General features: G+C 42.0%; 1 protein-coding gene across 2 annotated transcripts in view; it reads right to left on the bottom strand.

Annotated features, from left to right (window-relative positions):
• The window catches only part of ENO4 (enolase 4), a 33,160-nt gene that overhangs the window by 11,689 nt on the left and 8,201 nt on the right, over positions 1-13,270 (bottom strand). For both annotated transcript variants that reach the window (XM_016919449.4, XM_016919450.4), the window contains exons 4-8: positions 11,676-11,827; positions 9,851-10,020; positions 9,624-9,755; positions 7,932-7,985; positions 2,056-2,112 (exon numbers count right to left, since the gene is read on the bottom strand). In XM_016919449.4, coding sequence (XP_016774938.2) covers positions 2,056-2,112; positions 7,932-7,985; positions 9,624-9,755; positions 9,851-10,020; positions 11,676-11,827 — 565 coding nt within the window. The remainder of the gene's footprint in view (positions 1-2,055; positions 2,113-7,931; positions 7,986-9,623; positions 9,756-9,850; positions 10,021-11,675; positions 11,828-13,270) is intronic.

Below are 13,270 nucleotides of genomic sequence, written 5' to 3'. Positions count from 1 at the left end.
GCTCTGCCAGTCCTTTTCCTCCAAACCTGCTCTTTCGTATGTTCTGTTTTCTTCTAGATAAACGCAGCCATTAAAAGCATAGCCCTCCTTCAGGAGAAGTTTCATTTATTTATTTGTTTTGAGATAGTGTTTTGCTCTGTCACCCAGGCTGGAGTGCAGTGGCTTGAACGTGGCTCTGCAGCCTCGACTTCCCCAGGCTGAAGTCATCCTCCTTTCTCAACCTCCTGAGGAGCTGAGACTACAGGCATGTGCCACCACACCTGGCTATTTTTTTTATTTTTTGTAGAGACAGGGTCTCACTGTGTTGCCCAGGCTGGTCTTGAAGTCTTGTGCTCAGCACTCCCAAAGTGCTGGGATTACAGGTGTTGGCCACTTTAAAAGGATTGAAGACTTCCACTAAGAGGATGCAATACTGAAGATGGATTTTAGTGGAAGATGATTTCAGGACCCACATAACCCCAAGGAAAGACAGCTACTGCAAAGTCAGCCTTGATGTGCCCTCGCCATAAATTGCCACTATGCAATTATAAATTGAAGCAATATCAATGAATCTGAGGGCTTAAGGTAAGGTGTGTGTGTGTGTGCACCAAACTCAATGACAAACATGAACCTGGGAATGAATATTCTGTTTTGACTGGTGATAGCACTATTTTAATGTCAATGAGAAGAAACTTTTATTTGGCAAACAAAGCAATAGTTGGGGAAATTTTTGTCCATCAACTGAGTTTTGTTACAGAGCCTTCTAAACTATGAAAGCATCACTTATTTGGTGCTTACTAAATGCCAGGTACTGTTCTAAGCACATTACATAAAGTAAATACATTTACTCCTTACATCATACAAAGATATTATTATGATCTCCATTTTACGGAGTTAAGTAAGTTGAACCAGATTTTAATCCAGGCAATTTAGCACCAGAGTTTATACCCCTAATTCTTGTGTGGCTGCCTCTCTGGAATCTATACTCTAGACTGTTTCTAATGGGAAAAAAAAAAAGTAGTAGTAAAGCTTATTACAGGGAGGGCTGATGTTGGTCTAAGTTTCCCAGCATGCAGAGAACCACCTGCTGGGATGAAGGAACAGCACTGAGAATTGGTGGCTTGTTTACCATCTCCACCTCTTGCAAGGCCTAATATTAGAAGGCTGTGCTCATTCCAACATATACAAACTGTTGACAGGATTTTACTTACTGCTGTATGTGTTCACACATTTCTCTTCTCTCTCCTGATCTTGAAAAGAAACTTCACTTTTTTATCTTTGCCATGTCTTCTCCCTTCTTTCCTAGCCTCTCTTTTTTTGTCTTCAGCTGACTCTCATGTACCTAACATCAGGGTGGGGCAAAGATTGTTCGCTCACAAACCAAAGCAAATACTGCAGATGCGAGCAACCTTCACCCATGTGCATGCTCTTCAAAGTTCTTATTGGCTCTTCTATTTATATTGTTGAAAGTTTAGGCTATAATAGATACATCTATCAGAGCACTCACAATCACCAACGTGACTGACAGATCAAGTTCAGCTGGTCTCCCAAGGCTCCTGAAGCCAGCGAACGGGTTTTGACAAGGAGGGCTGTTCGCCTCACTCTCCTGGCAAAATCGGAGTTCCTGCAATGGTTCGTCAGAAATGATGCTTCAGTGCCTTTGGGGGACCAGATGGAAGGAATAGCCATCTTTTTGTGCTTCTTGTTTTTCTCTTTGTTAATAATAAAATGTAAAACATCCTATGTGCCTTTCAGCTAGTTGTCAGAGAGATTCGACTTCCCAAACACTTCCCCTATAGGGTCCAGTGTAACCCTACGTCTCATAAATGCTTCCTAGCCCTGTGAGATTCCAGATGGTCAGACAGCTGCTGCCAGCGATGGTCGGGCAGCCTGTTGCTGGAAGGCAGGGGCAGCATGATACTGCGGCTCTGGGGGTGTCTGGAGCAATATCACTATATGGTTTCCATTTGCCTCAGTCCTGGTCTTGGAGCAAAAAGTGACTATGGAAGATAAAAAGGGGCAGGAAATTTATAAACAGTGTCATATGGAAGGATGGTAAACAATATATAGACTTACTTGACCTCTTTTGTTTCCATCGTGCCCTTTTTTTGTCTCTGCTTTTGGAGGAGAGGGCTGTGGGGCAGAAGATAAAAATGTATCACCTGGAATTTTTAGCATGGCTGTGGCAGCAAGCAAAGCTTACTGCTCTGAGACCTGACCAGCAACACTGAATCTCACACACGTGTGCACACACACACACACTCATGCACATAGGGATGATTCCAGCCACTCCCTACTTTATATGCCACAAACTATTTCTCAAATTCAGGAATGTGTTTCCTTTAGTTCATCCTTACCCTCTGCCCCCAGTCACATATATGGGGTGTGTATACAGATTCATGCATTTCTATGCATATAAATAATGTGTTATTCACACATACATCATGAACTCCTGCTGTGTGCAGACACTCTTTTTCTGCAGGAGGATACAGAGTCCCCTCCTTGCCCTTAGGGCTTAACCCCACTGCGGGATTTGCTTTTACGGGCCCAACATATTGTTTTGAATATTCTCAGAGTGCAAACACTTTCTCCTGCAGGGTGGTTTTGACTTTGATTTGAAACAGTCAAAGGTCATTAAATCTGGTGAATCTGGTGGGTGTAGTGTCGTGAGGTTAAAAGCAAAGGTAATTCCCAAAGAGGCATTCCCACATTTGGGGTATTGGGTGCATATTATTGCAAGGATCTAATCTTTTAAAGGATGCAGTTTCGTGCTCAGCGTGTACTGGCTCTGTAAGCTGAGGCAGGATTGTCAAGCATAGGTATGGTTCACACTGAAGTATATGCACATACAGTGACCCTGAACAGAAGGGCAAAGGGAAGTCATGTGATGTGATCGGGGGACAATAGTGATTACTGGCTCCAATTCAGAATGGCAAACATTAAAGAACAGTCTTGGTTTGCATTATTATTGGATTTCTCATGTTTTTTATGCTCCCTCATTGAGACTTTTAAACTGCCTGAGGACAGGAAGTATCTTTTTCTCCCCTTTTGCACCTAGCACAGGGCCTTGCAACAGCAAAAAATAACCAGGGAAAAAAACAACCTGTGACATCTTTCTGTCTACCTTACTAAGAATAAGCTGTTACATAATGGAAGTCAAAATCTCCAGCCCCACCTCTACCCCTTTTCTTTTAAAGACAGGGTCTCACTCTGTCACACAGGCCGGAGTACAGTGGCACAGTCATGTCTCATTACAGCCTTGAACGCCTGAGCTCAAACAATCCTTCTGCCTCAGGCTTCAGAGTAACTGGGACGACAAGCGTGCACCGCCATGCCTGGCTAATTTTTTTTTTTTTTTTTTTTTTTGGTAAATATTTTTGTAGAGACAGGGTCTCACTATGTTGCCCAGGCTGGCAGCCTTTTTAATCATAAAAAAAATGCAATGTATTCTAGAATGGCTGTTCTCAGACTAAGTGAATTTAAAAATGGCTAAAAACTGAAACAAATATAATCTTTCCTTAATAAGAATTAGGCTACTCAGTAGTTCCTAGGGAGAGTGAGTTATGCCAAAATAAATCTGGCATGATGTAATCTGCTAATCTATGCCACCAGCCAAATGATGTCATCAGGAACTATCACTCTATTACTAAAACAAAACATGGTGATTGCAGTAACCCTGGTTCCACTCCTATCATCTCCTGTTTTAAGACCGTGGCTTTAGCTAAGGTTATCTATAGACATCTTTGGGTTGGGGCCTGCATGAGAAAACATACCATTTCTTCAGCATTTTTTTTCTCAAAATAGATTTAAATTAAGACTTAATAGAAGAATCACGGTAATGTTGGGAATGATCTGTTATCACTGTAATCACTGGGAAGGATTAAACATCTTTCTATATTCAATTACTAGGCTATCAATAGGTATCCTTTATTAGGAGCCCAGCAATTCAGTGTTCCTCCCATACAGGCTTTTTTTTTTTTTTTTAATGGGACAGGATCTCCCTCTGTCACCCAGGCTGGAGTGCAGAGGCATGATCAGAGCTCACTGCAGCCTCAAACTCCTGGGCTCAAGCAATCCTCCCACCTCAGCCTCCCAAGTGGCTGGGACCACAGATGCATGCCACCACACTGGACTAATTTTTGTGGAGACAAGGTCTTGCTATGTTGCCAGGCTGGTCTTGAACTCCTGGCCTCTCCACCTCAGCCTCTCAAAAGTGCTGGGATTATAGGCATGTGCTACCACACTTGGCCAAGGCAGGCATTTAAAAATTGTACAGATGAGGAAACCAGTGCATTGACAGGATATGTAAGAGGCTCACCGTGGCAGCTCCTAAGTGCAGAACCATAATAGAAACCAAATCTGTTGCTTCAAAGATTGTGGTCTTTCTGCTACACTACATAATCTTTAACAACTTAAACTTTGTGACTTCGACAGCACAGTGATGGTTTTTGATATTTGAACTTTCTCTAAGTGCTTTACTGCTTTTCCTTCAAACATGAATGAACTAGTTGGAGCTATTACTAAGAATCCCACTGCAGCTTCCAAACGTGTAACACCACATGGAAAGTCAACAGAAATGTGATCCCTGCTTCACACTATTGATATAAAGGCCAGGTGAAATTAAGATATAAATAAATCTTTGAAACTATAAAAGTGTTTGAAGAAAACATATTCTGTGATTTGGGGGCAGTTTAGCATCTGATTAAGATCATGGATTCTGAGTTTGAATGCCAGCTTGGCCACCTACGACCTGGGGGGTCTTGGGTGAGTGCTGGGCCCAAGGTTCTTAATCTATGTAATAGGGGTAATAATAGTACCTACCTATACAGTTATGCAGATTGAATGAGTTAAAGTATTAAAGCACTCAGGATGGTACGTAGTAAACTTAAAAAAATACTTGTGGATTATTAGTATTCCAGGAAGAGGGAGCCCCTTATGAAACAAGGCACACAAAGCAACAGCCTTAAAGCAGGCTTCCTCAGCCTTGGCGCTATTGACATTTGGGGCTGGATCACCCCGCTGTGGGGGCCGCCCTGTACATTGCAGGACACTCAGTAGCAGCTCTGATCCCTGCTTACAAAATGCGGTCAGAACTCTCCTTCCAAGCCAAGGCCACTACAGATGTCTCCAGACTTGCCAAATGTCCCCTGGGCAAAATCACTGCTGGTTGAGAGTCATTGCCTTAAAAGAACAGATTGCTACATTTCACTTCATCAAAAAATTTTAAAAATCGGTATGACTCCATATCATACAATTTAAAGGCAGGCAACATGATACAGGAAAATAGGTCTACCGTATATAAAGAATTGGCTGGGCGTGGTGGCTCACACTTGTAATCCCAGCACTTTGGGAGGCCGAGGCGGGCGGATCACAAGGTCAGGAGTTCGAGACCAGCCTGCCCAAGACAGTGAAACCCCGTCTCTACTAAAAATACAAAAATTAGCTGGGCATGGTGCTGGGCTCTGTAACCCCAGCCACTCAGGAGGCTGAGGCAGGAGAATCGCTTGAACCCGGAAAGCAGAGGTTGCAGTGAGCCGAAATCGTGCCACTGCACTCCAGCCTGGGTGACAGAGCTAGACTCTGTCTCAAAAAATAAATAAATAAAATAAAGGAGTAAATCCCTTATTATGTAAAGAATTCCTAGATATCAATAAAAGATAAACACCTCAGTGAAAAGGGCAAAGAAGTAAAGCAATTTGCAGAATGATTTGTGCATAATTTGTTGTATTATTTTAAACACTGTTCTCTGTTGTGTATTTATCTTTTTTTCCCCCCAAGACGGAGTCTCACTCTATTGCCCAGGCTGGAGTACAGTGGTGCAATCTTGGCTCACTGCAACCTCTGCCTTCTGGGTTCAAGTGATTCTCCTGCCTCAGCCTCCCGAGTAGCTGGGATTACAAATGTGCACCATCACACCCAGCTAATTTTTGTATTTTTAGTAGAGACGGGGTTTTGCCATGTTGGCCAGGCTGGTCTTGAACTCCTGACCTCAAGTGATTTGCCCGCCTCAGCCTCCCAAAGTGCTGGGATTACAGGTGTGAGCCACTGCGCCTGACCTATCTACTTATTTATTTTTTTAAAAAGGCTGGAAGGCCACACTCAATTTTTAACGGCGGTTACCTTTAGAGAAGGCACTGTGCTGAGGGTGGCAGTCTGTAGGAGGTGGTTGTGGGAGGGTAGCTCTATCAGTATTTGAATTTTCACAAGAACATTCATCAGCTACTTGTGTAATCACAAAGTAAATAAAACATTTAAAAGACAAAATGTCAGGAAAGATTTTAGAATTCAAGAAAATTCTAAAAAAAAATTTTTTTTTTTTTTGAGACGGAGTTTCATTCTTGTTGCCCAGGCTGGAGTGCAATGGCACGATCTTGGCTCTCTGCAACCTCCGCCTCCCGGGTTCAAGCAATTCTCCTGCCTCAGCCTCCTGAATAGCTGGGATTGCAGGCGCCTGCCACAATGCCCAGCTAATTTTTTTGTATTTTTAGTAAAGACAGGGTTTCACCATGTTGGCCAGACTGGTGTCAAACTCCTGACCTCAGGTGATCCACCTGCCTTGGCCTCCCAAAGTGTTGGGTTTACAGGCGTGAGCCACCGCACCCAGCTGAAAAACTTTTAAAAGAAATTTAGAAGGATGAATTGTAGAATGCTCAGGTGGGTTTCCTTCACCTGCTCTGACACAACCAACACCAGGTATGGTTTCCTGTGGCACCGGCTCCTGATGCAGCGTGTTTCATGTTACACTTGTTTACTCTTCACGGTCACCCTCATGACTTGGGTACAGATCATCTCCATTTTATAGATGAGGAACCCGAGGCAGAGAGGCTATGGAATTGGCCCAAGGTCACGGAGTTATGAATGGCAAAGCAGAGTGCAACATCAGAGCTAACTTGTCGAAGTCTGAGTCTCTACAGGCTGGTCACCCAGAAAAGAAGCTGGCCTCCTGAAAAGCACCATGGAAACCAGCTCCAGCCTGGAATTGCTTAAAGCAATTCTGATCAACTGCAGGGATTGGGCCCCAGCCAGCCAACCACCATCGCGGCAGGGGAGGGGCCCGTGCCCCCTGCCTGCAGTCACACTCTGTGCTGGTGAGACAGAGTTAAAACCAAAGTGCCTCCATGTTACACTGCTATTGTATCCCAGCCCCATCCTACTGGGTCCTCAGCCCTACTGCTTCCTAATCACACAGCTTAAAAGCCTCAGGCTAAATGCAATGTGGGATCCTGGATTGGATCCTAGAACAGAAAAAGGACATTAGTGGAAAAACCAGTGAAATTTGAATCAAGTCTGGAGTTAGTTATTAGTAGTGTACCATTTTGGTTTCTCAGTTTTGACAAATATACCATGTAATATATCATTAACATTGGGGGAAACTGGTTGAGAGGTATTCCAAAATAAAAGGTGTGTGCGTGTGTGTGTGTGTGTGTGTGTGTGTGTGTGTGTGTGTGAAGCCCCACTGACAAGGATTGGGTCCCTCTCCTGGCCTCAGCCCTGCCATATCACTGTGCACTGCCCATTTAGAACATGATGGGACAACTGGCGACTCATACGCCTGCGTCTGTGACTGCCCCTAAGAGGGCTGCTCTGCCAGGGGCCCTTGTTTGCTCAACACCAGGATCCTAATGCAGGCACAAGAGTCTGTGCCTTCATTCCATCAAGCTGCCTCTCATATCGTGGGGGCCACATCCTTTCTTTCTGAGTAAATCCTAAGGGATGATCTTAGCACAAAGCCAGTTGCCCCAGAAATTGAAATGAGATTGTTAAGTACCATTAGAGGCTGGATCCATAGCCACTGAGGACATGGATATACTTGGTTCTTGGGGGAAACCCAAAGCCAATAAATACATTCTCCATATCAACCACAATTGATTTAAGTCCAAATGAACTACAAGTTGCATGCTAGAAGGTGTCTAAGTGTCAGTAACTAGATACCATAGAATCTCTTTACATACCATTTCAATTATTTTGTTGATATGTTTCTGAATTTCCATAAGCATCTCGACACCCTGTAAGTAGAACAACCATGATCTTCCACAGTTGCAGACTAGAAAATTTAAGTATAAAAACTTATAACACGTGGCTATTTCTAACTCAGAGTATTTGTAGAGCCCCTGATTAGCAGATGATATGCTCTACAAAATCAGTAGATTAAATGTTAATCTTCGCCCCAGTTTTCATTGGGTTAAATGTGAATGAGAGGTTCTTCTCCCTCAGTAGCCTCTCTTCGACCTTTCAGAACTGACTGGTTCAGTTGCTTGGATCAAGTTAGCTTCATCCTCTTTTATGGTCTCTGGACCAACCTGGATAACTTTCTTCTTCTTTTTTCTTTTTTATTTTTATTTTTGAGATGGAGTTTCACTCTGTTGCCCAGGCTGGAGTGCAGTGGCATGATCTCGGCCTACTGCAAACTCCGAATTGTTCAAGCAATTCTCTTGCCTCAGCCTCCCAAGTAGCTGGGATGACAGGCATGCACCACCATGCCTGGCTAATTTTTGTATTTTTAGTAGAGACGGGGTTTTGCCATGTTGGCCAGGCTGGTCTCGAACTCCTGACCTCAGGCCATCCTCCCATCTTGGCCTCCCAAAGTGCTGGGATTACAGGCGTGAAGCACCATGCCTGGCCAACCTAGATAACTTTCCCACAATACATGTCACAGATCACCAAGGTAGTCTGGATTAGAGTGGCTGAATCAGTATAAATCTACTGTCCCTTAAAAAGTAGAAAAGTATGTTGTGATGATGAGATTTACATACAAAGACCTGATAAAGAATGGCATTCCTCGTGCTCTGGTATGCAAACAGCTCAACAGATACTAACTAAAGGAAAGATCCTGACACCAGGATCTGAATACGATCTGACAGATGATAAGCCAGATATAAATAGTGTTCTTCTGCAACTGATAAACTGTAAGGCAATAACTATTTTAAGAAAGAATTCTTTATCATGAAAAATCTTGATTTTTTTTTTCTTACTGATTTCCACTAAGATAAAATATCACTCAACTTATTACTGGAGGGGGCTTGGGGAAAGCTTTCTGTACTTTTTTAGAAAGCATCTCCTATAGATCATGAACCTTTGGTCATCATGAAGATTTAAAGAGGCATATTGACTCTTTCAGGCTACTGAGGAGCAGTATAGATCCTTGCACACCTCTGAGTGGTGAACCTGCAACTTGAGATTTATTCACTCCACAAATATGCACTAAAAGTCTCATAGGTGCCAGGCAAGTCCTGGAGTTCTTACTTAACAGAGTGGGCTGCTAGGAAGTGCTAGCTTTCACTTGCTGCTGCCATAGGGCACAGTGCAGAGTAAATAAGATGCCCCCAAATAACAACCTTCCAGCACTTTCTAGGTCTGCAGAGTTTCTCAGCCATGGCTTGTCTGTGAGTCACCAGCATGAGCCAGTGCTGTAATGAAACCAGACATCTAAGGTGCTCTACATGTGCTCCCTTTGGTTTGAGGTCCTTCTTCCCACTTCTCTGATTTCCTAAAATATTTTTTTTCTCATTTTATCTTTAATTCCCCACTAAAAGTTCATCAATGACGGAGTATATATATATATATATATATATATATATATATATATATATATATATATATATATATTTTTTTTAGAAAAGGTAATTTAAGATAATGTAAGGTACTTGTTTGGTTGTTAATTCAGGATGGGGTATACAAATCACTTCTTTCATTAAATTTAGCTTCCCAGATGATGACTTCCCACAGCTGACCAGCGATACCATCAGCAAAGGCATAGATAGCATTGTTGGCTGTTCCTGAAATAGGGGGAAAATGAGGGAAAATGAGAAACAGGGTTCATCCATATTGAGATACTCATGGCTCCTTTTAATGGAACTTCATAGATACTAACCTGATTGTGCTTCAGTAGAGCGATACTTAAGTACAGAGGTTTATTAAGCAGCATGGCACAGGCTTTGGCAACAGCTAGTGACACGGCCCCTATGGCCATACTGCCACTGAGTACAGGCTCAACAGGCTCTGCAGGTGCAATAGGTTTCTCTGTAATAGTATCCTTCCTCCCTGGAGGGAGAAATATTGAGAGTAAGACTGTATTTCTAAATGCTTTACTTACAGATGGAAAGACCCAGGAAAAAGAAAGGATGAAAGCCGAGGCTGGGAACAACAAATGCTCTACCTCAACCCCCAAAAAGTTTTCTGTTTGGTTTTGCTTAAGATTCTCAAATAATCATTAGCCATGGATTTTGCCTGTCTAAGACATTTTAGGCCATTTAATATTAATTCCTTCATCAATCATGTGAGGTAGATATTTTTATTCTACATTTACATATACATAAACTGGGGCTTAGAGGGGTTAAAAGACTTGCCCAACATGTAACAGAAAGTAGATAGAGGATTTGAACTGTCTTTAAATTTCAAATCATTTGTTTTTCTATATTTCACCATAGCTGCTGCACACTCAACTTTCTGCTGAACATCTCTGCATGAATATATCTAACTTGCTGTCTTTCTCACCAACACCAAACCAATGCCTTGTTCTGTGTCGTTTACGTTCTTTAGCAGTGCCTTTCAGATCCAATCATCGACCCACATTCCTTACCCATCTTTCACTAGAATATATTCTCAGCCTCCCTGTCTCATGAGGTCCGGACAGAGTCCATCATATATCTCTAGTGTTCCTCTTGTCCATTCCTTCACAGCTGCGGATGTGGTTCAGGTCCCCAGTGGAGATAAGATATTTCAGCACCTCACGCTTAATGAGCGCCTAGCAAATAGCTGTGCCCTCCCACTTCTGCCCTTAAGTTCCACATTCTATTAGTCAAAAGCAACCATCAAACGAACATCCATGTTGGTCTCTACTTATAACTCAGTAGTGGCCATCCCACCCTCCCATGGGAAGATTGCTCAAACATAATTATTTTGTCTTAGGGCAAATCTCTTCACCTCTCTGGGCCTCAGCATCTGGATCTATGAAATAAGGTACCCTGCCTCCCTGGTCTCTTTGGTCCCTTCCTGGTTCTGGTGCTTTCTTACTCAATGGAACCTGCATTAATTGGATGTATGGTTTGTGCCTGGCATCATGCTAGATACGGGCAATGGCAAGTGGAATAAACATGACTCATGCCCTCAAGGAGCACGTTCTAGTTCAGCAGACATACAAAACCCTGTCATTATACCAAGAGCAGCTCCAGAATGAACAGTACTGCAGGGGCTGAGGTTAGCAATCTGTTGGAAGGCATGGAGCAAGGGCAAATTGAAGTGATAATTTCTATTATTTGCTTTAAAATAAAGTTTCATAAAGAAAATGTTTATTTTACATAGGATTGAGAAAATGTTGGTTGTTCATATCAAAGGAATCAAAACTCTAAGATATGGAGTGGCTTTTGGATTAGCTAATGGAAATTTTGAAAGGAGGTGAAAGGTCTCCCATGCCATCCCCTCCCACTCTGCCCCCAATTTGGCACTGCTCAATGCACCTTATTTAATAATAAGTATTTATCACCTCTGGGTGAGAAACTGTTTTATTTTACAAATAAAAAGGAGAGTGGGATGGGGGCAAAATCTTTGAGTGAGGATGTGGCATAGGATGGATGGCTTTTGGCTGTGAGCCCAAAGTAGGTCTGTAGCCAAGAGACTCAGAAAGGCAGTCCAGGCTTCAGCCTTTCTTCCTCACACATTTGTTACTAACGACTCTGCAAGATAAGTCACCAACCAACCTGGCTTTTGCCCCTTTTTTTTGGTAGGAGGTGGATGGGGTGGTGGTGGTGGTGGTACTGGAGGTAGAGGTGTAGGCACTGTTGAGTATTCCAGGCTCTTTTCCAATTCTTTTCTCTCCTTATCTTCTTGTACTTTACTTGCGAAGAATATCCTTAATAGCAAGAAAATATGGCTTTACAGTGGGATATTTAGGAATATCACTCTGTGATTTTGGTCATGTTTTAGAGATGACCCCATATATTTCAATAAATAACTGCTTTTCAGCTACTTAAGAACAAATCAACTTTAATTTTCAAAGCCAGTAAACAATGATGCTGTTATAAAACTGCATTCAAGAACTGAAATTCATTTTGGCATGGAAATAAATGTTTAAAGATTTCAGGTGCTCATTTTTAAATTATTTGAGCACCCTGGGTTTGCATTTTTAGAGTAAAACTTGAAGATGTAATTTTATTGTGGGTTACAGTATTTTCTTTTTGTATAAATGACCATCAGAAAACAAATGTGTCAAGAATAGAGTGAAATATAGCATATAAATAGAGAGGACTTCCTTTCTTTTTTCTTGACACTTAGGGTTAATATTTAAAAAAACTTTTGGAAATCCCACTTAGATGCATTTATGTGAAATTTCAGCACCCCAAAATAAAAAGAAGAGGCTAAAAGCTTCTATAGGCAAAAAACCAGGCAAATAAAAAACAAAGACATAGGAATCAGATTTGCATCAGATGTATTAATAATCCAGATGCCAGTAGGGCAATGCCTTTAAAGTATGAGAGAAATTGATTTCAACAGAGAATTCTATACTCAGCTAAACTATCAACCATGGGGGCAAAGTATCAACATTCCCACACATAAAATAACTAAGAAACTTTACATCCCATATACCCTTTCTCATCCTTACTTTTAAAAGATACAATCCAGCAAATCATGAAAGAAAAGAATGTGGGTTCCAGAAACAGGAGAACAATGAGGTTTTTATGGCATCTCTGTAGTTGGTCTACAGAAGAACCAGTCCAGATGGGTGGTTTGGGGAGGGAAAATGCCAGGAATAAAAGGAGTGTAATAAAATACAAGATGTAACTGAGAGCTTGAGAAAAAAATAATAAACTAAGAAAATGGTAATAGTACATGAAGGGGAAAAAAAAGGAATAGAGGAATAGCATTCAGAAATTCCAAGAAAACCCAAAACTATTCAAAAAAAGTTTCTTGGCTGGGCACAGTGGCTCATGCCTCTAATCCCAGCACTTTGGGAGGCCGAGGCAGGTGGATCACTTGAGGTCAGGAGTTCTTGACCAGCCTGGCCAACATGGTGAAAACCCATTTCTACTAAAAATAAAAAATTAGCTGGGCATGGTGGCAAGTGCATGTAATCCCAGCTACTCGGAGGCTGAGGCAGGAGAATCACTTGACCCTGGGAGGTGGAGATTGTGGTGAGCCGAGATCATGCCACTGCACTCCAGCCTGGGTGACAGAGGAAGACTCCATCTCAAAAAAAAAAAAAAAAAAAGTTTCTGTTACAAAGGTCATTATCTTACTCTGAAGCAAACTAAAATGTTATATACAATTAAGTAAGTGATAAAGCTTAAGAAAAGAG

Source organism: Pan troglodytes, chromosome 8 (genome assembly GCF_028858775.2).
Source record: "Pan troglodytes isolate AG18354 chromosome 8, NHGRI_mPanTro3-v2.0_pri, whole genome shotgun sequence".
NCBI classification, from domain to species: Eukaryota; Metazoa; Chordata; class Mammalia; order Primates; family Hominidae; genus Pan; species Pan troglodytes.
Note: the sequence above shows the minus strand (reverse complement) of the source record. Positions and strands in the feature narration are given on the sequence as shown.